The following is a 24184-nucleotide window of genomic DNA, read 5'->3' on the forward strand; positions in this document are numbered from 1 at the left end:
CTGAGATTTTGAAAATCTATTTTTTGGACCACACCGGTAGATCTACATGAATTCACATCATCAAGCAAGCTCATTAAAATAAATTGAACATTTAAACTAAATTGAAGATTAAATTAAAATTAAACATTTCAGGTTTGTGTGGTGATCAGCAGACTTGTTCAAATACCTCCATGATAATCTGATAAGCTTAGTGGAGGAAAAAAATTCTAGGGGTTCAACCTGAGACTGTACCCACGTCTGTGGTCTCTTTGGTGAGATTCTGGCATTATATCACAATAAGTTTATTTAAGCTGATGAACTAATGACAGAGTGATAAAAACAGTGGACCGAATAATGTTTTGGCTTCTTTCTCCCAAAAGGAATTCATATCTCTTAGATCATCAATGAAGAAAGTCTGCATTTGGCCCTGAAATTGTACAGTGAAGGATTGCTTTATTATTTAAAAAAATACTAATAAAAGATCATGAAAATCATTGGTTGGACTGATGTTACAACAGGCTTAAAAACAGCAGCGCTGCAGCTCGTAGGCACTCGTCTTGCTAAAGATTCAGCAGGATGACTGTTTGTCGTGTTGTGGTTGAAATGCTTCCGGACCAGCAAAGCATCCTTCCCTATTCCCTCTTTCAGATCTGTGGAAAAAAAGCTGACCTGCACTAACTCTTTCCTGTAACCTCATCATCCTCCCACCTTTGTAAAGGCCTGTCTTGACTTGCCACCCTGGTGCCCTATAAACTGCTTTACCCTCTCCTCTTATTAGCACCGAGCTTGTAAAAAGCCATTTAGCCTTGATTAGCCTCTAGCTTATAAAGCAGCCGTGGACTCTGGGCTGGACAGAAGTCATCCCTCTAACAAGGCCGTCTTTTTTCTTTTTATCAGCTCCAGTAAACAAAACTCTTCCAAAAGGGTTTCTTGTCTTGTTTGACGCGAAACGAAACAAGCCAGCAAAAAACAGTTTTACTTTTGCAAACAAGTGTGTAGAAGTCATTTTCTAACCGCTCACTTCTACTTATTTTTCTTTTGTGGTAAAACAAGTTCATCTTCTTTATGCAGCTGTGGACATCTAGAGAGGGAGTGTGTGTGTGTCTATGTGTGTGTTTGTTGGTGGGGAATGTAGGGGGTGCAGAGATTTAATGGAGGTAAAGAAGGGAACAGGATGACTTCACAGGGCCAAGAAAAGGAAAGACAACTCTCTGGGGCTAAATGTGGCATGCAGGGAGATGAACAGCCTCTTACAGAGCAACATGCACAAGTGAAAATCCTTGAGTTTAAGCTGGCTCTGGGGTTTTCAGTCTCTGAGCCAGAATAAGAAAATTTATCTCACTCTGGGAGCCAGGTTTCGAAAACACATCATGTGGACTCAGAGAAACACATTAACATCTTAGGCTGGGCTACAACCTGAAAGGTAAGACATTTCTGTAACAGTCCTAAGACCTCTACACGCAGAGCGCATGACAAAAACACCACTATGTAATGTATATACACGGCAATGTGTTCTCAAAAACAGGCACTGTGGAAAAAAATGAAGTATACAAAAAAAGGAAGAAACGCAGATTCTGGGTTCATCCAATTCTCACGAGAAGGCGGCAGCAGGAGATGCAGCCCGATCATTTTCTTACATATTTTAGGATGTGAGTGGGGCAGTTGGAGCTCTTGTTGGTAGAGTTGGGTCCACGTCTGAGGATGTTACATATGATTTTATTAATTGTTAACAACACTGTGTGTGTGCGTTCTTATACAATGTGGTCCAGGCTTGGTAGGTTTCAGCTTGTGGCCTTGATCTTTGAGCCTAAAGTCATGAAACCAGAATAAATACTGAAACAGAACTGCCATCAATACAACATGCCTCTGCTCCAATGTGCTTACTGCCCCACGGGGCTTTTTGGACAGTGTGTGTGTGGGTGTGCATGCATGTCACTGAAAGAAGGTGAAATAGCGATGCATTTTCATCTCGACTCATCCCCGTGGTGAAAAAAGCAAGCAGGAAAGCCCGACAGAGACAGATTGATGGCTCTGCTTCCCCTCTATTTAGCGCTCTGTCCCCAACTTGTGTGGGGCTATTCCTCATTTTATTAGAGTGTGTGCGTGTGCGCAGCTGAAGATCTCTACCATCTATCTCAATCAGCCCTGTGTCTTAATCTACTGTCTACCTACATTTTAGCCTCACTCAGCTTCTCTCTCAACACAAGCACATAGAAATGATAAAATTAGACGGTAATTAATTTTTTGCAGCACATTGCAAACATTTTATCAACCAGGTGGAGACACAAACTTCTCACATCTACATGCTGTAAAAACAACAACAACAAAAAAAACAAAAAACAGCAGCAGCATCGTTCTCTTTTGCACCCTGTTAACCGAGGCCTTAACTACACTCACACACCATGATAAAACATTTAAGTCACTATTGATTTCCCCTGCCCAATATATATGTGCGTAGGCCTCAGATGGCGAAAGGCAAGGGGGGGAAGGGGCATCTTGTAAGTGCCTCAGAAGAATTGAGACAGGGGACGGGAAGAAACGAACAACAGAAATGTGAAAGAGAAAAGCAGGAGGAAGCGAGAGACATGCAGCTTAGCGACAGAGCAATAAAGCGAAGAATGAGAGGAAAAAGACGAAGACAGGCTGGGCGGCGTGTATGTGTACGTGTAGGTGATGGGGAGGAGGGGGTTACAAATCTAGCTTCATCACTTCCAAATTGAGGACAGATTCAATTATTTGCAGAAACCACATGGAAATCTCTCCGCATTGTTCCAGCTGGAGCACCAAATTTGGCAGCAATCGCATTGGCGGCATTGGAGGGGCCATTTATCTTGGAGGGGAAAGAGCGTCTCAGGCGCTGTACGTGTGTATATGTGTATGTATGCGTGTGTGTATGTGTGAGCTCATTTATCTTGCAGGGGAATGAGCAGAGGAACGAGGACGCCCCGGGAGGCGACCAGATCATTACCCATCTGGGATCAGAGAGAGAGAGATTTCACTAACGCTGCCCTGTGCAAAGCACCGTACACACACACACACACACACACACACACACACACACACAATGTATCAATGTAACGAAAGGAGACAAATCTCATTTTCATTTGGGGACGGAGGAGCACAGAAGCTCCACAAATACGTGCATTTATAGTAAGCAGAGAGGAGTGATGCAGGGAATTGTTCCAGCCAGCCGGCTGACTGCTTGTTCCAGCGCAATCATTCAGCAGCTAGTTGGCCTCCTTTAAATGGATACTTAAATTAAGCCATGCTCTGCTCCTGGTGACCACTAAAACCTCAGCTAGAGTGTCGTGTCTTTGGAAACGCACACCAACACCAGCATTGTTAAAAAAAAACCCAACAAAAAACAAATGCACATGCAGTTATAGAGTCTGCTGTACAGGAGTATTTGTGTCAGTCAAGCTGAAGAACGTGAGGAAGGAAACCTGTCCCTACATAACACTGGATGTGGAGAACCAATCAGTGCGGTCAGATTGCCACCTAACCTGTCAGCATCTTTTTCCCTCGGTCACATGCAAATTAAAACTGGAACGATCACGTTGCAGACGACAACTTATTGAATGCATCCCCTCGCTCAGCAAACACACGCAGTTCTTGCCTCACGGTGCTGTTTCTGATCAATACAATACTCTGCTTATTCGCCAGTTATCCCTTCTACTGATATTTAATATGGACCACGGACATGCAGAGTGCCGATTGATTTATTTCAGTGAAACATTTATTGCATTCAGCCTTCCAATAGTTGATGGAAGCACGTTATGTAAAAGTGTAAGCACACATACAGTCAAACAATTCAATTATTACCTTGCAACTCCAGGAAATTGGCCTTAAACGCGCATATCAGGAATAGAGAAATGCATCACTAAGCCTTATAAAGAAGGCAGTCGAAAGATCATTCCACTTCACGTTTAACTGATCCATTTCAAAAATCCAACTAGTGTGTGTCCACGTGTGTTTTCTCTGTCACCTACTTTTCAATCTCGCTGTTTTTACAGGTGCGTGGGGCGCAGGAGGAAGAGGAGGAAGACGAGGGAGTGCTGGGGTCTGTCTTGCTGCTCTCGCTGTTGCTTGTTGAAGGCATCTCTGTAGACACAGAGACAGGTGACCCGTTCAGTGCTGGCTTTTTAGCCTTTCCAACATATCCTGAGGAGACAGTTATTTTGTCCCTACTTACCATCACTGGCCCATTTGGAGAATTCAGGTGTTATTCTATTAGAAGGCATCCCCCCGCTGTAAGACAGAGACACAGATGTCCATGTAAGTGGCAGCTCAAGGTTACTAACTCAGGTGATTTTCAGATTTTCTGGCAGAAAAATCTACTAGTTAAGCTTTTGTACTTGAGCACAGCTCCCCGTAGCGCCTCTCGCTCCCTGGCTTCTCCCTGGTCCTCTCCAGCACCGGAGCAGGGGATGATGTCGGCCTCGGTGTACTGAGCCTTGCCATACTCCAAGGTGTCGTCTCCATCCACATCAAGGTCGGCATCGCTGTCTGCGGCGCTCTCTTTGATGCTACACGTAGCAAAACCAGTTGCTGAGGAAAAAGAAAAAGTAAAGAGGGCCATTACTTCGCTTTAACAGCAAAACAAAAACGCTCCATGCGGGCAACAACATTTGCATTTATTTAACAACTCCACATCACACTTTGACATTAACAAAAGTCCAAAATCAAGTAAAAATATACTTGCAGCTCCGTGTCATACGCACCTCTGCACAAAATTCATCAAAATAAAAGCACCACTACAGACACATTTTTGGAAGTCAAAACTGTGAAGAGCTTTGTCTATTTAAGCAACTTTATAAGTGCAGTGCAGAATTACCATTGCTCAGACATTATTCTACACATCATCAACATACAGATCCAGAGAGAACCAGCTTAAGAGGGCACAGACCACACCAAGACCTGGAGTAACTTTCCGACACACTTCAGAACTTGACGATGCTAAATTTAGCTCGTCTAAAACTTCGGCTTCTCCAAACCAAATTAAAGACTTTTCAATAACCTGGACAGGTGAGAAAGAGAGCTAGATTTGGTCAGAGACAAGGAGGTGAAAGGGAGACGGCACACAGAGCTGGGCTGAACTGACACCAGACTGACACCTTACCCATCAATCTTGGAGAAAGAGAGAAGGAGAGGGAGTGTGTGTGAGTGGCACTTCTATAAACCGAGTGATGAACGCTCAGACAAACTCTTACCGCTGCCTGACTGCTCCCTTCAGCTCCACTTAGCCACACAGCTGGCTCTGTGTGTGTGTCCGTCACTTAGAGGTGTCTCTTCAGTGTTTGTTTGAGGCTGTCTGTCCTTCTGTCACTTACGCTCCTGTCTCTCCAACCCCTTGAAGGTGTGTGTGTGTGTGTGTGTGTGTGTGTGTGCGCATGTGCAAGTCTGTCTACCCGTCACTTACACCATGTCTATCTACCACACAGAGATAGGTAGGTAATATTTATATATGTGTGTGTGTCACTTACACCTTGACTATTGGAGCCATGTGTGTTGTAACTCTGAAAGTGTCTGTGTGTGTCTCTACCAGTGACAGGCCTGACAGCCATCTTATTTACACCTATTCCAATTTCTACAAGCTCTCAGCTGGACTAGTGTTTTGTGTGTGTGTGTGTGTCTGTGTGTGTGTGTCTGTGGGGGGATGGAGGACCAGAAAGAGTTGACAGCCATCCTATTTAACCTACCTGTCCCGGTGTACGAGTCTCAAAACTAGACTTCCCATAACAGTTGCTCTTCCCCATCTCACTCCACTACAGAGTCTTAGTCAAAGTGCAAATCCGACACTCTGGCTTTCATAAAAGTTTTTCTGGGATTTAAACGTCAACTGCTTCTCCTCCCACCTAACAATGTAACTCACAGGAGGGGAAAAAAAGGTGCCACAGATACTAAGCCGTTTTACAATAGGCCCATGGTTTTCAGTGATCAAATAAAAAGAACCTTTTAATTTTTATTTGGTCTCAGCGTTAGAAGGGAACATATGGCGGCAGTGGCCGTGCAGTCTGCTTGGTCCTCGGGCATCAGCTTATTGCACTGCAGAAGAACAGCGTGCATGTCACATTCATACATTTTAATGTAATGACATGTACAGTGACTTACATTTGGATTTTCACACTTTTTCCTCTACATTTTCAAAGCATGAGACTTAACTTGAGTGTCTCTGTACTATCAGAAAATCAAGCCCAACCTTACTTCAGAAGGGCCACCTCCATCCTGGAAGATCAGGTGTAGATCAACGCCAGCCCACATCAGCTGATAGCACAGCTACTATCCTTTTGGCTATCTCATATAGACAACGTCGAACTAAAATCAGATCCAGCTGTTTAAGTCAAGCTCAAACAGACACTGAATGCAAATATGGGATCAGTGCATCCCCATTACCTCCTCATCTTATGTCTTTATTGTGAATGGCTGTCGCTCTTCACACTGTACAGTTTACAGCATCTCACTCCTTAAACTAAATCAAACATTGACCAAATCGATCCTAACAGGAGTGGTCATAGGTAATATTTAACCAGTCACCAGGGGTATTCAACAAAGTCTTTTGAAATCATGAGCAATGAACTGTGGCTTCACCTGTTTTTAAAAACTCTTCAAGTATCACTTTAATGCCCTTTAATAGCAGGATGCAGTAAACAGAAATTTTGACTTTTTATATATACATATATAAAAAAATCCTTTAAAAGTTTCTCCTGTGGTGGACATGAATGCATGGATGCTGGTTTTTTTTTAATTCAACCACCTGGACTTCAAAATATAATGCCACACATGGTCTGGGCTGTGTGAACACACACTGTCCCTGACTCTAGTGTATTCCCTGAGAGTGTACGTGTGGCCTGCTTGCTCTGTATGTGTGCGTTACCGTGCTTCTATCTGTCCCTGTAAGCAGTCTTGGCAGGCCAATCTAATCTGGCCAGGGAAAGGTCAGCCCCACTCTAACTGCCTTTCACTCACATTATTCATCAACGCCCCCTCCCCAGTTTCTTTTTTACCCTCTTTGCCTTTTTCTTTCTTTTTCTCCCTCACCTTTTCTTACAATCACTCCTTTTTTATCACCTTTATTTCTTCACTTTCCTCCCCTCTCTTCCATTCTCTTGCTTCTCTTTCACTTTGTCATCCCACCACTCATGTATCACTTGTTTTCTCTCCTGTACTAGCCCTGTTTGCTGAACTATGTCCCCTTTTTCCTACCACACACACAAACACACACTCCTACAGGGCCACCCTGTTTTGTCTCATTATCTAACCTCTCGTGAGCGTCGCTGACTCTTTAACATGTAAACTACGCATTTTATCCTCCAGGTTACATGCTGCCATGGCAGCAACAAAAGAGGCCCCGAATTTATTAACATATCAGTATAACAAGGCCACAAGTACAGGTCTGAACAGGCAGCGAGGATCAAAGGACTCATCAGGCCTACTGGAAGCGCTGCTCAGCCAAATCATCCACCTCAGCAACATCCCGTTACCATAGCAATTATCGAGACTCTAAGAAGCAGAAAGAAGGCATGTCAAAGGTCATCACACTATCTTTCTGCCATTTACAGGTCACAGAGAGAGAGAGAGTATGGGGGGGGGGGGGGGGGGGGGGGGGGGACACAGACACAAAGACATGAGACGGTCATCTTTGAAGTCCATTTACAAAGCACAGGTTTCTCCTCTTCTCAATCCCTCTGGGCCATCTCATCCTGCAATAATCCCCATCTTTCCCTACTTGTGCTCTCAGAATGACCCAATATCGAACCTCAGGATCTGTCTGCCTGCCTCCCTGCCTGCCTTTCTAGTCATCCATCTGTGACGGATCAACTATTGTGTTCCAAACTTTGAATACATTTTACAACTTAGTGATGAGGTAAAAAAAAAATAAACACCCCCCCCCCCCCCGAAAGACAGGAATAAAGAAAAGTGGGACCCACAAATAATAACATGTGGGGGAAACACAGAACATTTACATGTTGTATTTGAAAGCAATTAAAAGAAACATCTACAGATATTCATGGCATGATTATCTGGGTTGACACCCAATGAAGTCAGAGTCAGTCAACTAATCCCAGCGAGCCAAAAGCTTAGACTTCGGCTGCTGTACACACCAGGTTTTAAAGACTTTTTTTCTTCTCTTGGATCTGTGTGATCTTGATAAAAGGGGAATCGAATCATGAAAAGCTACTCTCAATATTCCAAGAATAAATTAAGAAGCTGGATCGGAGCTGCTGCCCCAAGTGGGGCATCTCGGGGTTCACCAGTGAGGGGACTGGGACATTAGCAGACAGACTGGGGCTACAGTGATGCAGACACTGCATCAGTTCATCGTTGCTGAGCGTAAAAGCAAAGCTGACCGGTAGCAGTCAATGTACGTCCCTACTGTCACCTATGATCGCCAGCTTTGGTAGTGACTGAAAGAACAAGATCACCGATACAAGCTGCGGAAGCTTCAGAGCTTCCTCTGAAAGTTGCCTGGCCTTTCCCTTATACACAGGGTGAGGAGTTCAGTCGTGAGAGAAGGGCTCCCCCACACTGAAGCCAGCAGTGGTGGTCAGGCATCTGACTTGGATGCCTCCTGTGTGAAGTGTTCCAGGCATGTCCCACCAGTAAGAGGCCCCATGGCAGACCCAGAAACCCCTTGGTGTTACACCAGATAAGCCGGAGGAGGTAGCTGATGGATGGGATCTGTGCATTTCTGCTTAGGCTGCCGATCCAGTGACCAGGTCCAGATAAGCGTACATGACTAAATGTTACCTGAAGAGACAACATTTTCTCCCATCTTTCCTAAAATTTCCATATTGAAATCCTAAATGATGAGGAAGCCAGGCAAAAGAAGATCAAGATCTTCTCAAATTCAGCTTGGAAGTTTTGAAAAAAACAGAACATCTTCAAATACCTCCATCTTTGGAGAAAGAACTATTATATTATATTTTATATTATAAAACATTAAATAACAGGGAAAATGCATTTCTACTAAACCACACACCCTTACAAGTAAACCTTTTATTGTAAACTGCAAACTTAAAGTCGTACCTTACCCATAAAACAGACAGACAGTCTACTAGACAGATAAAGAAATCCCTGTCTGTGCTATATGGGTCCTTTCAACCTTGCTAAGCTGGTGCGAGACAGAGGGAAGTCTTCCCTCACACTGGGTTGAATCATAAACGGATCTTGTTCGATTTTTTTTCTCCCCCTTCCTCCCTCCCTTAAAAGCTCCTGTTCCCTCTGCCTTTCTTCCTTGTGCTCTGAAAGGGAGGAAAGGATGGTGGCACTTCACAGAGGAATAGGCCCTCTCTTCATCTCGCCAGCTGAGGAGGCCCCCCTGCAACATCTCTATAGCCGTTTAGTCAGCCACTGGCTCTCAAGAGCCCGCTGGACTCAGCAGTGTGTGTTAGAACCACTTTAGAGCTTTCAAGACTAAATCCACCTTTTAAGCTTTCTGCCGAGTGTGTGCGTGTGTTTCAAGTTTCTCTCCCCAGGCCACCTCGGTTATCTGTGTCACATCACAAGGTGCCCTATTAGAGTGTGGCAGAAGGGTCCTGTGTCTGCTCGCTTTAACGACGTGAAAGCGAGATGGACGGATGGAAGGAGCGTCAGGGAGATGGATGGACGGGTAGGGAAACCACCTCCCACCCTGTGAGCTGCACTTTGTCGCGGTTTAGTTGAGACTTCGACATTGATCTCTCTCCTCTCTTCTCTCAGCAAGGGGAGGGAGGCAGGTGAGGCTCAGCGTGTGTGTGTTTAACAATGTATCGAACAGGGAGAGGGGGAGGCCAACGGGCAGCAGGACAGATGAAAGAAGAAGCTGAGCCAAGAGAGTTTGAACGAGCCTCTTAGAAGCAACGACGAGTCTTTGGATCCACCTGGGAAAATCCTGATGAGTCGCGTTTCTCTTCTTCCTGTTTCACACATAAACACAACTGAGGCCACTATGGGGCATCTATGTGGAACACAACCATCAATCAGTTTTTCCCTCCACTTACCAAGTTTAGGGCTGCAGAGGGGATGGAGCCTATCCCAGCAGTTATAGCCTGAGAGGCGGGATACACCCTACACCCTAACCCGTTGACGCCATCCAGCCCCACGCACGGGGCGATCGATCCACAGTAACTCGTTAGCGGAAATTTGCCACGTTAATGCAGTTATGGCGTTAACGTCATTTTAACGAGATTAACACTGACAGCACTAATATTTAGTAAATAAAAGCAATCAATGAAGCGCCTTACACCTATGCTGTGACTGCCTGTGAAAGGCCTCACTCCATAACTTTGTCAACACTTGATCCTTGAAGTATTTTAAAAAATTGTGTGAAAAAGCAGAGAGAAAAAGACATAATTAAGATAAAAAAAACAATTTATGGAAGCAGGAGGACAGAAAAAAGTGATGGAGAGCTGTAGTGGGAGCACTGAAGGTGTGTGGTGTCACACTCATATTCCCCAGTGACCAGCGCTCCCATCTAGTTCTATAATTGCATTTCTGGGCGCACACACAGGAGCACACCACGTTGACCAGCGGGTCAATTGCCCAGCTAAATGTGTTTTCCTTCCCCCTCGCCAAGAGGGCCTTGTAGGGCCGAGCCAAGCTCAACCGGGCTGACCCCAGGCCAGCCAGCGCTGCCACTGGACCGCTGGCAGCATTACAGCTCCCGTGGCTGCATTCACCGCCGAGTCTCTCAGCCTGACAGTGCTTGCGCTGCACATGAGCACAGTGAATGATGGATGAGCAGGGAAACAAAGCTGGAGACAGAGAGGAGAGGACAAACAGTGCTGACTGCTGTGACTGGACGCGACCCTGAAATCGTGACGGGTCGTTCAGTGTTCCAGCAAGCGGCTGGCTAGACATCTACATCATGGTGCGGCACACACACACCGCCGAACAAACTGCTTATCCAGAGGATGCGCAAACAGCCGGCCTTGAGTGAGTGTAAGTGTGAAATAAGAAGCAGTGCTGAATAATGCGAGTTGTGTGTGTGTCTGTGTATGTGTGTGTACCTCTGAAGCCTCCCTCCAGCAAAGCTGTAGCTCTGATCCTCTTCTGTCCCGCCCACTCGTACTCCTCAAAGCCCCGCCCATTTTCTCCATCCATGTCAGCAGAGTCATCGTCGCCTAACGCTCCCTCGCGCTGACGCACAAAAACAGACATGGACACGTTTTAATCACAGATAGTGCTGTGTACAGATCAGTGTGGAACAGCTCAGCACCACTTAGCGACTTCAACAGTACACTGCTTCCTCTCTTAAAGTTAAGGGTCGGTGGACAACAGGCCAGATCTCCCCAGCATGCTTTACCTGAGCTGTACCACACAGACCAGATGCTGCTTATCTAAATCATGTGGTCAAAGTTTTAGACCACATTTAGACGTTTAGCTTAGTCAGCAGATTTGTTTCGTTGTTCCTGTTGTTCAACAACTATGATAATGAATAATTAATTCTTTAACCACATCTTCTGGTGCACAGTTACAGACACAGCTGGTACAGTACCGGGATAAACAAAGCATGCTAGTGGAGAAAAAAAACAAAAAACAACGTAATAGTGTCTCTACTTAGTGTAATGGACAGCCATCAGTGAGGTGAGATACAGGAGGAGTAGTGAGTAGGTTTTTTCTCTAGTCTACTCTAGGAAAGAATGTTTAGAATCTACAGGAGAGAAGGAGTGATGTGATCTGTGGCAGGAAAAGATAACACTACTGAGAATTTAAAGAAAACCAGATTGTCCTTAATTTGATTTGTGTTCAAATAAGAGTAACATGTAAGTGCACAGGAGTCAACCACATCATACCAGATAAACTGCTTGTAACAACTGATGCTTGAATACTTATCAGAATTAAAAGGTCTAAACATCGTTTCCTGTAGATTTAGATCGTAGCTGTAGTGATAGTCGTGGTTTGCGTGTGCGCACCCAAACTTTTCTGAAGGATCTATTAATAATACTATGAAAAGAAATCCTCTGCAAATCTAAGTAGGATGACTTATAGTTAACACTCATGTAATACAACACAGTGCATTTCTCGTGCTGTGGTTGGGTCCAGCTGTCCAGACAGCCACGACTAATATCGAGGACTGCACAACTTTGACATAGCCAGTTGGCCCACGGTTAGGGAAGATAAGGCCGGGCTGCTGGTTAACAGTGGCTGAACTTTCAAAATAAAGAAATTTTGCACTACTAAAATATTGAAGTATTTGCTTGGACAGGCTAAAAATAAGTTGCCATATTACACACATGTATACCTAGAAGTCCTATCAAAGTAAGGTCTGTTATACTTAAATCACTGGACTGTTTTTCTGAATGCTTTGGTTATTCAGGCAGTTAATCCAATATGATGTGACTGCAACACCACCATGTAAAGGAGGTTAAGAGGCAGTAGGGGTGGCAGGGGAAGAACAGTTGCTACCGGTTGGTTTCTGCACTACTGGACTGACGTGACATCTACAAGAATTAGAGAAGTGATTGGAAGGGAAGGGCTGACAGGCTGTCCGACCAGCAGTAGGCAGGGTTCAGGGCCCAGATTGTACTACCTGGATCAGGCATTGTTCCACATGTCTACTCATCTCCTCCTCGCTCCCAGCCAATGGGGCGCTGCACAGCGGACATACCTGGCCCCCTTCCTCAGGCTTCCTCCTCTTCATCTTCCCTATACGGGCTGGAAAAGCACAGAGAGAGAGAAAAGGAAGGTACATGGTTTAAATTAAGTAAGCTTCCGCGAATGTTTCTGAGGATAACATCACTGTTTTGGGGAGAGATCTCAGGAATTTTGTGTCAGATGATTCTTAACAAGCCTGACCAGTATGACAGTTCTTTACAAGCCAACAGGAGTTTCAAAGGAAGCTTGTGTGTCTGCCATGTGTTAATATGTGACACTCTAAATCTCCTTCCTACTCACTATAGCTATGAGACTTGCTTCCATCCTTTTGCTTCCTTCCTTTTCCTGCCCTTCCCTCCTGTCCCTTCTCCCCCCACCCCCCTACCACACACGCACATTTAATTAGAAATTTAACAGAGCAGAACAGCCGTCATTGCACCCCGAGTCTCTGTCGTTTTTTCTTAACTGCAAATGGCGCGCGGGGACATTAATTTTTAGCTGGCTGGGAAAAGAAAGGAAGCCAAGAGGGACTGTGGCGAGGCGTGGAGGGAGAGGAGCGGGACACGAGGCAATACGCCATAACTGCAGGGGGAGAAGATGAGGGAGGGTTAAAATGAGAGACGGCCTCCTCCTCCTTACTATTTCTCCCCTGACGCTAATTGAGAGGAGCATTGTTAAATCGAGAGGGGAAAAGACTGCTAATTAGGTCTGGCAGGGCTCCCTGCCTCCCCCAACTCCCACCTTTTGTACCCCACGTGATTCCTGGTTCCACGTGAGGGCGAAGGGCACATTCTAAACTAAGCCTTCACTGACACTTGTCATAGACTTGGACTAAAAATAAAAAGAAAGGAGGTGTTTCATGATCTGCATTAAGTTTGGAAACCAAGACGGTAAGCATATTACCGGCCACTGTGTTAGGTACACCTGTTCATCTGCTTGTTAACGCAACTATATATATTGGCCAATCACGTGGCACCAACTCAATGCATTTAGGCATGTTGACCTGGTCGAACGATCCGCTAAGTTCAAACTGAGTATCAGGATGAGGAAGAAAGGTGATTTAAGTGATTCTGAACATGGCAGGGCTGCTGTGATCATTTCAGAAACTGAAATGACTGAACTAATCTGCTGGGCATTTCCAACCATACGGAAACCATTCTGTTAAGAAAACAGTCTGAAAACGAGTAAATATTTAGTGAGCGGAGCTTCTCTGGGTGAAAATTCTTTATTGATGCCAGAGATCAGAGGACAGTGGCCAGACTTTGACCCCCTTAGTACTAGAATGTTTCCAGTGCCTTTCTGAATCTATTCTGCAAAGAATTAAGGCATAGAGCAAAAGACTAACGCAAAAGAGGGCCAACCTGCTACAAGGAAGGTGTGCCTAATAAAGTGGCCAGCGACTGTATATCAACAGATACCCTCCATGTTGTTCAAATATGTTCCAAGTATATTATATATATATGTTTACCTAGAATGAAAACAACAGTTGTTGGTAAAAGCTAGCTTACTTTCTAAGTGCTAACAAACCAACCATCAAAGCCAGCTTATCTGGAGAGTTATTCAGCCACACAGTCCCACAGCAACCAGCACGAATATTCAGTGACCTTGATGATCCCAGACCAAATAATGTGCCTGAAATTTCCCACTAATATATTCATTAGTATACTAATGTGCTTAAATTTTAATGGCTAACCCAAAAAGATAATCAGTTTTATAAAACCAGAATCACTGCTCAGTGGAACAGTAGGACATTCTGAAACGTTCTTTCCATTTTAGTGATGATGTAATGCATTTTATTTTAAACAATGTAAATATAGTTAACTTGTGTTTTGCAAACAGATTAAGGACATATGTAACCAGTTACATGGCTCAGAAAGCACCGGTTGCAAGCTTTGAAAAAAAATCTTTGAAACGACTTTTTTTCGTCTTTGAGAATTCCATAAAATTCCCTCAGAGCAGCATTAAGTTGCATTTAACAGCCTTCTGGGAATGTAGCGGTAAACATAAAAAGCCCAAAGTGACGCTTTTAAGAGCTGAAAAGAGCTTCTCCCATAGGGACAAGATGCATTTGGCATATTAAAAGAAAGAAGGCATTCTGTAGTACATTTATCAAGACACCGAGTGGACGCGTTTAACACAAAGAGCCCACGGAAAATTCCTAATGCAAAAAGCATCCCAGTAAAATCCCCGGATGCCCCTTCTGGAACACCTCTAGTCTTCGCAGTCAAAGAAAAAAACTTGAGAGCCAATTAAAATACACAAAAATATCACAAGTTCCTTTAAATGAAAGAACACACCTGCCATAAGTGATTAAACAACAGGTAATTGATGATATCACACAGCACAGCAGAGAACAGCTCTTCTGATGTTACACTGCTACAGTAACACACGTCATCATTTATTTATGATCACTTACTTTCATTTTCATTTCATCACTCACTTCTGTATTAACTTTTTATTCGGCTGTGTGACTTTACAGCTATGAGATCAATTTTTACTTTATTTGACGCTCATCAATAACATCCACGTAAATCAGTATGATTGCTCAGGACCAATAAGAAGTCCCAGCACTGTAATTAAGTCTCAATAAGGGCATTCACGTCAAGTATATCAATCCAGGGTTATATCATATATATAGTTAGAGATATTAAATCACTAAAGAGTTGTGTACATACCATTCAATCTCGTTTGCCTGTTTGCCCGAACTCGTAAAAATGTCTGCAAGCAGAGAGGGGGAAAAAAAGACAGAGCAAACATTCATTAGATGATGAGGAAACATTATAATATGCTTACAAGCACTAATATAACTGCTTATAATGGGATTGCTTTGGATGCTGAGAGCACTGTAAACAATCCTACGTACTTCTCTCTTGTTTTCCACTTCCTCCATGCCTGCTAGCTTTCTGCTAGCTCCGTGTACAGCCGCTAAAACTCTGTCTGCGAGGTGCCACACGGAGCCTCCACACACCGAACATCAGTGCAAACTAAGCGCTCTGTCTACATATTCACACGGATGGAAAAGGATTGAAAGTGGCGCCCGTTTCGGCAAATATTGCTCATGTTCGACGCCATGTTGGCTTGTTTTGATCATGTGACCGCGCTGGAAACGGAAGTCAGGAAACGTCACCCGTCGTTTCGCATCTCGGCCGCTAGGGAGAAGCAACGAGGTTCATTACGCCTCACCCATTGAGAAAGTTGGTGATTTACATGCAGGCCAAGGACAGGCAGCTGCTTTTCTTTATATAAGCTGCTAGAAAAGAGTGAGACAAGTGTGAAGATAGTGTTTGAGAGTTTTTAAAGTCTGGAGTTAGTGAAACTTAGGGGCTTTAATGTTAGCAAATGTAATTAAATTGTCAAAAGTAACAACTTGGTCTCCTGACTGCCTCAGTCCACTATATTTGATATTTATTATATTATCAGAGTGCTAATACTGATGCATTGGCAGGTGATGTTAACAGTTTTATTACTTGAGTCACTGCAACTTTTATCATTATATAAATTTACATTTTGATATTTCTTTTTTATAATATACACATTTTTATAACATGCAAACTCAAATAACGGAACTGTATCTCCCTTTTGTATGTGAAGGCAACATCTAAAAGTATTTAAGGCACTTGAGTGAATAAACTCGGTTACTGCCATCAGTGGGAGAAATGATAAATCGTACATTTATCTGAGTGAACCTGAAACTTTTGAGGTCCTAGCTGGGTCATGTTGCCTCTAGTAAATTCCTTGCTCCATTAAAAATAATAGTCTTAGCAATAAAAGTACAGCATTGTGAAATTAAATAAGTGATGATTTCTCTATCAAGTCTACTTCAGTCTCCTGCAGAATGTCTGGCTCAGGTCTACTGGGGTTCAAACCCACATGGCCTGCATGTCTTTAACTGTATGCTGACTAAAGCACTCGCAGTTATGGATACCCTCTCTTTGACAGGACAGCAGTGAACAAGCAGAGGTTCAGTCCTCACCGACAGCCCGTACTCTGTCAGCGGGAGTCATCAAGCAGCCAGGCCTTCACCTTCTTCTCGCTGCTTCTCTCCCCTCCCCGCCAACACTTGAGTTATAGGCCTACTTGCGGCGCATCGCCTCTGCTACCGTATCATTATGATACACTCAGCCAATGCTGCAGATAGGTCAGGTTTTTAGAAGAAGCGGAGAGGCAGAGTGAGTCCACCTGACAGGCAGAGAGGAGGTGGCAAAGTCTGCCATTATGCTTTATTTTCAGGGTGCTAAAAAGAGTCACCATTGACTTAATCATTTGTATAATATAAGGTGATTTCAGCAGTTTCACTTAATGAGAAAATCTCCTTTATTGCTATAAGGTCTTTATGAGCTGTGTCATCCTCAACGTATGGATGTTACGTCTGCATGGACTTAATAGTTCTTATTTTATGGTGTCGGGGGGGAAGCCCACTTAACCCTGAGATACATCATGGCTGGAGGAATTACTCGAACAAACTTTGATGAATTTAAGAGATAAAAGCAGTCATGGTGACATTTGAGATTTAAGCAGATTGGCCTGTTAGTCAACTTAACTGCTGAGGAGGCATAAAAACCCAAATCTGCCATAATGTTCAGCTGTACTGTGATATGTCATAGTTACAGAAATTCACTTGATTTGCTGGATTGTTAATAAAGACACACAAAAAAAAATGCTGAGAAAGTGGTTTGCTTTTTTTTGTCTACAATTAATTCTAACATCAGTGAAAGTATAGAATTAGAGTCTGGAGGTGGCGCAAACCCTGATGGGTTGTCTTATTCAGGTCTAAGGTCCTTATTTATTTGTTTATGTATTTTTTAAGCAGTATATTGTCACAGTGGGTCAGCTGCACTGTTAACCAGTCATCACAGAGTCTACTGGGCCAGGGGTCCTATAGAAGTCGATGTCAGAAAGGCGCATTAGTCTGCTCATAATAACTCATTATATATAAATGAAAAATATTTTTGTGCAGTTTTGGGCACTCATACATGAACTATTAGAGCCTGACCAGTAAAGGATTTTTAAGACTGATAGCGATACCAATATCCCATATTCCCATAAAAGCTGATATTTTTTTCAGACACACAAAACATGAAACTGAATCGACTAACATGTTTCATATATTGTTGTTTATTTATTTATTTATGTATTTATCCGCACTCTCCTGGGCTCTGCTTGGATCAGCTGGTTGTCGTGTCAGCTGGTTCACTCTCTGGTGGACAAACTCTCTGGTGCAATCTCAACTACTTTTCTTCATTTATAAATGCTGATACCGATCAGTTGCTGATAAATCGGAAAATTATTAACATCATCAAATACATGAAAAAAAAATAGTCACACTTTAAGTCTCAAAGATCTGATCATTTAAGCTTTCATAAAGCCTCGTTTGCAAAATATTGTCTAAAAATGTTTATGATATTCTTTCTATTTACTTTTTAATTGCGCATAACGAAATCATCACAGATCATGCAACAATTGCCAGATGCACGATTTTTCGGCTAGTGCTTGAATGTAGCACACCTTTGTGGATCTGTATGGAGCAAATACATGAGCCATCTGCACACACTTTTAATCTGTATAATGAAATAAATGTCACAAATATTTTAGACATACACAGGAAATGTTTTTGAGAAAGATTTTTTCAAAGAAAAAAAAGTTTAATATTTAGCGAGCTTGTGTTTAAATTGCTTGGTATTTGTGTTTATACCGAAACACTCCTTTGTAACTGAAATGAAACATTTTTTTTCGCATACGCCATGTACCTCTATTTTGATACTAATTCCCTCCATATATTAGCCTACAGCCTTGATGCTGTACAATGATATGGAGCTGATAAGCTGTAATGAACACATCTACATGTCACACATTCATATGTGTGACAGGATGCATTACACTTGAACAAAGCCAAAATATCCTAAATTAATAGCAATCAGGAAACTCTGATGACTCTCTCAAGCTGCCCTTGTTTGTGTGTGTGTGTATGTGTGTGTGTGCCCATGTGTGTGTGACCTGGTATCTGTCGGAGTGGTGGGCATCCTCTGACGACAGGGGCGAGACCACAGGAGACTCTCCCTCACGCTTGATGTGCACCGACAGCAGCATGGACTAGAAAGACACAGAGGAATAAAAAAGTCTTTTCTATGCAGATGATCTTTTTACGTTACTGCCTCTGGGACCATAAGCACCATGAGCACCGAACTTGTCCTTGGTTGACAGCTGCTGCATGGGAATAATCGATAAACACAAGAGTAACGCTGTTCCACGATAAATTCAGACCTCAGGATATAAAGTATATAATTTCACTGTTGTAGAGCTAACACTCAAGCATGCCGGGGGTGAAGTGAATTTATTTGAGTGGTTGTGAGCTCTGGGCAATTTATGCCAACACTCTGAAATTGGAGTTGACATGACAATCAGAATATAAAAAGTGGAAGAAGTTCATTAGCAGAAGCAGTTAAAATGAAATCACTGAACTAAGCTGAATATTCAGCTGAGGTTCAAGCACTCAGTGTGGCTGACAAATTGAGCTGAAAGTGTGAGTTCCAGTGACAGAAAGCAGTTCAAGTGTATAAACTGAAGTCAATTAAAAGTAGAAGCAATGAAATAATTTGTAGGAGAAAAGAAGGAGGTGAAGTTTCATAGGTGTGAGACCTGAAAAGACCTGAAGCATCAGCAGGTACGCAAAGACGCTTTTGTCTCTATGAAAGCAGATAAAGTGCAGCCGTAGCACAGCCTGACTCAGTTTAACGTGCTCGGTTCAAAACTACTACTGCTGACTGTGAAACTGTGGAAGAAGTAAAACATTACATTCTGAAATTCATGTCACTATTGCAACACATCTGTTAGACAGGAAAAGGAAAAGAAGCCAGAGTGAATCCTTACCCTTGGAAAATTTCAAGAGTGTTATTGCCACAAATGCTGAGAGCGACATGTCATTGATGACGACTGTAACCCGCCTGACTTTGTCTATAAAATCCCTTCCACTGATTAGAGTTAATGTTTATGGGACGTTAAGAGGAGTTAGGGAAGAATGAGAGATTGGAAAGAGAGGATTGGGAGAAGGGGGGAAGGCGAGGGAAGGGTAAATATCCGAAAAGGAGGAGTTTAACTGTCTGACATTACGGGATGCTGCCTGTCCATAAATCTGTCCCACAACACTTTGCTCACATGCTCTCTCTTTCCCTGGAATAGACACACACATATAAAACAATATCCTCTTCTAACCCACTCTGCGGCAAAAAGAGTCCAGGGAATTCCACTGAGGAATGAGGAACAGGAAGGTAAAAGAAAGATGTGGAAAAGAGTGAATGGTAGAAGGGGGAAAAAAAGCAATATCACTTTTTTACAAGGCTTAGCTCTGACAGAGTCGTAGCTCTGTGTGTGTGTGTGTGTGTGTACTTGTTTTTTCATGTGTTCCTGTGCCTTATTTTACAAGGCAGCTATGAAATATTTGTATTTACAGTCGTCTCCTATTAATCAAGTGGAAAGGGGCAGAGCAGAGGCTTAAGTGCTTGACAGCAGTAATCTAATAATAATATGTGAGAAATGACCAACCTCCAGTGCTGCCACAGTAAATTGGACATTATGCATGGTGCTTTTATGCTTGTGTGTGTGTGTGTGTGGTCTTTTCTCCTTTTATCCAGGTTTTAAAAGGTCAGGAATCATTTACCTGAGGCCTTCTGGGAATATGCTTAAGTTTTATCATTACAATATGACATTTAACGGTATTCTATACAGAAATTATGAATGAAGATCTCCCTGAAAATCTGGTCTTTTAAACCAACCAATTAAATCAACACGTGAAAAAAGGGTCTGTTCCTAACAAAAGTTGTGCTTAAGGCTACAGTTAGGTGAGTCACTGGAAATGTCAGAATGTCAGAAACATGCATTGTGTAAATGATAACATATTTATTTATTTGTTTGGGAAAAGGACTTAAATTTGCTCAAATGCACACTGGGTGGTGCAGCATCTCACAAATTTATGTCCGGTCCGACACATATCTCACATTTCCCCCTCACTTTAGCTTAGCAAGTGGGCACAGTACCACATGAGTAGATGTGTCGGGGTTAATCTCCGGTTTAACGCAGCTGGGTGATGCATACCAAGCTGGGAACGACAACAACAGGCCCGTGTGCTTCAGACTGGCCTTCTCCATTCTCCGTGGCCTGCAGCTGAATACTAAACAACATCAGTGTGATGCGCAGTCACGGCTGGAAGAGAAGGCCAGCACTCACCCCTCAACCCGGCATTGTCTGCCTCTCTCAAGTACAAGCCCACCCACAGTGCTGCGAGCACTGCTCTAAGCCCGGGTCAGCACCCAAAGGTGTAAGGGAATGAAAGCGAATAACCCGAATTGTATATTCTTTTGCAATCCAAGTGCACATCTTCCTGCAGTGGCCTATAAGACTTTGACCTGGTATTTAGTCAGCGGCTAAAACAAATGTGGAGATAATGAAGGAACTTGATGACTTTAGGGATCTTTAGGAAACACAAATCCAGAATACACCGCAGACCGACATAAATGATTTACCAGAGCACCAAACGCCTGATGAAGGATGAATTAATATATCCTACTTTTATAAACTGTTGACACCCTGTTAATAGGAGAGTTCACACTATAAAGGTCTGGAAACCGATATTTCAGCAGTACATTGGACACTGGCTTATACGGACAGGGTGAATACAGTAATCCACTATAATTTGTTTAATGCAACCCTGCGTAACCCCTGCCAAGCCACAACAATGAACACAGTGCCACAATCAGGCAGTTTGGATGATTTCTCCGATATGAGAAAAAATTTCTTTCCTTTTCTTCTCCTACATATGGTACAGACATGGCAGATGGCCGCCCCTCCATGAGCCTGGTTCTGCTGGAGGGTTCTTCCTGTTAAAATGGAGTTTTTCCTTCTCACTATCGCCAAGTGCTTACTCAGAGGGAGTCGTCTGATTGCTGGTACTTTCCCTGTATTATTGTAGCGTCTTTACCTTACAATATAAAGCACCTTGAGGGTACTGTTGTTGTGATATGGTGCCATTTAAGTAAAATTGAATTGAGCTGAACTGTATAGTCATTACAGCGCTCACATGTTGTGAGTAGAGTCGGAGTATTATATTGGGTCTTTTGACAATACGAGATGTCAGAAGTCTTTTAAAAGAGGCCTCAGCCAGATGAAGACACAGAAACAGTAAGAAAAGGCTTCCTGATGGGATCATAAATTCGTCTTCTTGCAGTTTGATCTCTTCTGTCTTTTTTTCTGCTTGCATTCTCTCTCTGACTCTCTAATTGGAACAATCACAGTACAGTGCCTCCTGGTCCTGCTGCCCGTTAGACAAGGGAGACTGGCGCTGGTTTGTATAAGATGTAAGACAGTCCAGCTGATTTCCCCTTAGTGCAGCAGAGAGGAACAGAAACTGAGTAACAACTCTGGTAGCTGGATGGTAAAGAAAGTACGCTGCACTACTGAAAAGTAGGTATAATACTTTGAAATCTAACCTTGTCTAATCCTGCATCTTCCTCTTGTTTTTAGCTTACATGAATATGTATATGTTTCTATCTAAATACAATTTATTATCTCCTACACACAGTACACAGTGTTGCTTTAAACACTGAGCGTGGGCTCACCTTGGGGGTTCCTGGAGTGGCCGCTCCATCCTTGGATGACGGGTTCTTACTGCTGCAGAGAAAGAAGAGAAAAAGGAAATCAGTGAGATCACATGACGTACTGTGATCCTGAGTGGATTCTGGTTACGTTCTGACTCCCTGCACACACTAACACACAACTAATATCTGTGAATTTCACCTGCGACTCACTTGCAAATCAGTTTATCAGACTCTTGATAATGTTTTCATTCACTTTCATCCATCACTCTTCTATTCTCATCGACCCTTTATGATGACTTATAAATGCAGCAGCGCACTCAGTTCACTTGGCTGCTTTCACTCATCATGTTCATACACAGAAGCAGGCAATAAGATGATTAACAGTGGTTTGACTTGTCAGCATATAAATATTATAAGGACAAAGGTGCCCAAAGCTGGGGTTAGTTGCATACCAAATAAATGCTTTTATTCTTCAAATACAGACACATTACTTTATTTTGATCCCCCCCCCCTCACATTTACGGACCCCTCTGCTCTCAATTGATTTTTCTCATTTTGTTTTTTATTGCCCACTTTTTCTTCTCTTCTTCCCCCGCCTTGTTGTCTACCTTCCCCATTATTCTCGCCCATCTGCTGCCTCTGCCATCCTCTGTCTCTCAGACTTTCACCCAAACACAGAGATAAATTTCTCCGAGCTTCACAAATCCTTGCGACAAGCCTGACGTTGACGAAGCGAGACAGGATTGTCATGTTTGCTTTGAGACCCTGTTAGCTCACCAGACCCTCTTGGACACACACACACGAACAGATTCAAACAGACGGTGGCAGACCACAAAGGGAAGGGAGCCTAAAACTGAATTGAGCACAACCTCTAATCTGACAGCATGCCCTGGTAGACAAGGAATTTCCTTTTTCAATGGATGGATGGGTGGGTAATAAGAATAAGAAGCCTTATTTATATGTCACTTATCTGAAGTGAAGAATTTACAAAGTGATGCACAAGGAGGAGTAAGAGCAAGACAAGGGCAATATAAGAGCGGTGAAATATAATGCAGAGCTGCACAGAGGAAGCTAGGAGTGGGGAGGGTGATGGACGTGTCAAAGTGCAGTGGAAGTATTTGTTCCTATAAAGGACGTGTGAAGCAGGGTGTAGTTCTTTTTATATATATCCTAAAAAATGATTCTGTGCACAGCAGCACTCGGTGTATCACTGTCAGCGTATCTAAAGAGGAACCCGGCTAACTTTACACATAAAGCCTGGTTTATGTGTAAACCACATAAACCAGGCTTTTTTCATTTTTTTTTCATTTTTCAATCAAATTAAAACAAGATTCCTTGAATTATATTGATCCGACACACATAAAAAAAGTGTGTTTCAGCCTGCTTTCTGTGTTTCAGCTCTTTTGCTCTTTCCTGATGAGATTATGGCCTCAGTTGGGAGTTTCAGTTCACACTGAATACATCGTTATGTTGTGATGTTTTGTAAATGTAAGTCCTAAAACATATTCAATCAGGTGATCGACAAGCCTCTAGTTTGGGCAGGGATAGCTCAGTAGGTAGAGTGGTGGCCCCATGATCGGAAGGTCGGGGGTTCGATTCCCCTGAACAGCTACCCTGAGGTACCCCTGAGCAAGGTACCGTCCCTACACACTGCTCCCCGGGCGCCCAATGGCTGCCCACTGCTTCACTGAGTGAATGGGTTAAATGCAGAGAGGGATTTTCCCCACGGGGACCAATAAAGTACACACACTTTTCTTCTAGTTGATAATTGTGCAGTTACTCCTGGTTTCTCAGCCAGATCACATTGAACACCAAAAATGGCACTCAGATTAAGGCTTTAGCAACAGAATGCTGCTAAACAATTGGTGATGCCTCAGAGGCCATTTACATCTTTTACATACAGTCTATGCTTCAACAGAGCTCTTTGTGGGAGGCTTCTGTGATTGGAAACATTTGCATCCTTGAGTTCCCTAACCTCACCAGCAGGGCTGGTATCTGCTCCTTTATGCAAGCAGGAACAGGATGAGCACTGTCAGACCCTT

At 43.2% G+C, this 24184-nt stretch overlaps 1 protein-coding gene across 4 annotated transcripts in view; it reads right to left on the reverse strand.

Moving 5' to 3' along the window:
• Positions 1 to 24184, reverse strand: part of rnf220a (ring finger protein 220a) — a 149147-nt gene that overhangs the window by 13090 nt on the left and 111873 nt on the right. For 2 of the 4 annotated variants that reach the window (XM_085378291.1, XM_085378290.1), the window contains exons 3-10: positions 22164 to 22215; positions 18550 to 18645; positions 15231 to 15273; positions 12491 to 12615; positions 10968 to 11097; positions 4335 to 4527; positions 4172 to 4227; positions 3969 to 4080 (exon numbers count right to left, since the gene is read on the reverse strand). In XM_085378291.1, coding sequence (XP_085234417.1) covers positions 3969 to 4080; positions 4172 to 4227; positions 4335 to 4527; positions 10968 to 11097; positions 12491 to 12615; positions 15231 to 15273; positions 18550 to 18645; positions 22164 to 22215 — 807 coding nt within the window. The remainder of the gene's footprint in view (positions 1 to 3968; positions 4081 to 4171; positions 4228 to 4334; positions 4528 to 10967; positions 11098 to 12490; positions 12616 to 15230; positions 15274 to 18549; positions 18646 to 22163; positions 22216 to 24184) is intronic. The other 2 variants (XM_085378292.1, XM_085378293.1) reach the window with 2 other exon arrangements.

The sequence above is a fragment of the Diplotaxodon limnothrissa genome, linkage group LG18 (genome assembly GCF_057381915.1).
Source record: "Diplotaxodon limnothrissa isolate DT_005_m linkage group LG18, D_limnothrissa_male_GT1.1, whole genome shotgun sequence".
In the NCBI taxonomy this organism is placed as follows: Eukaryota; Metazoa; Chordata; class Actinopteri; order Cichliformes; family Cichlidae; genus Diplotaxodon; species Diplotaxodon limnothrissa.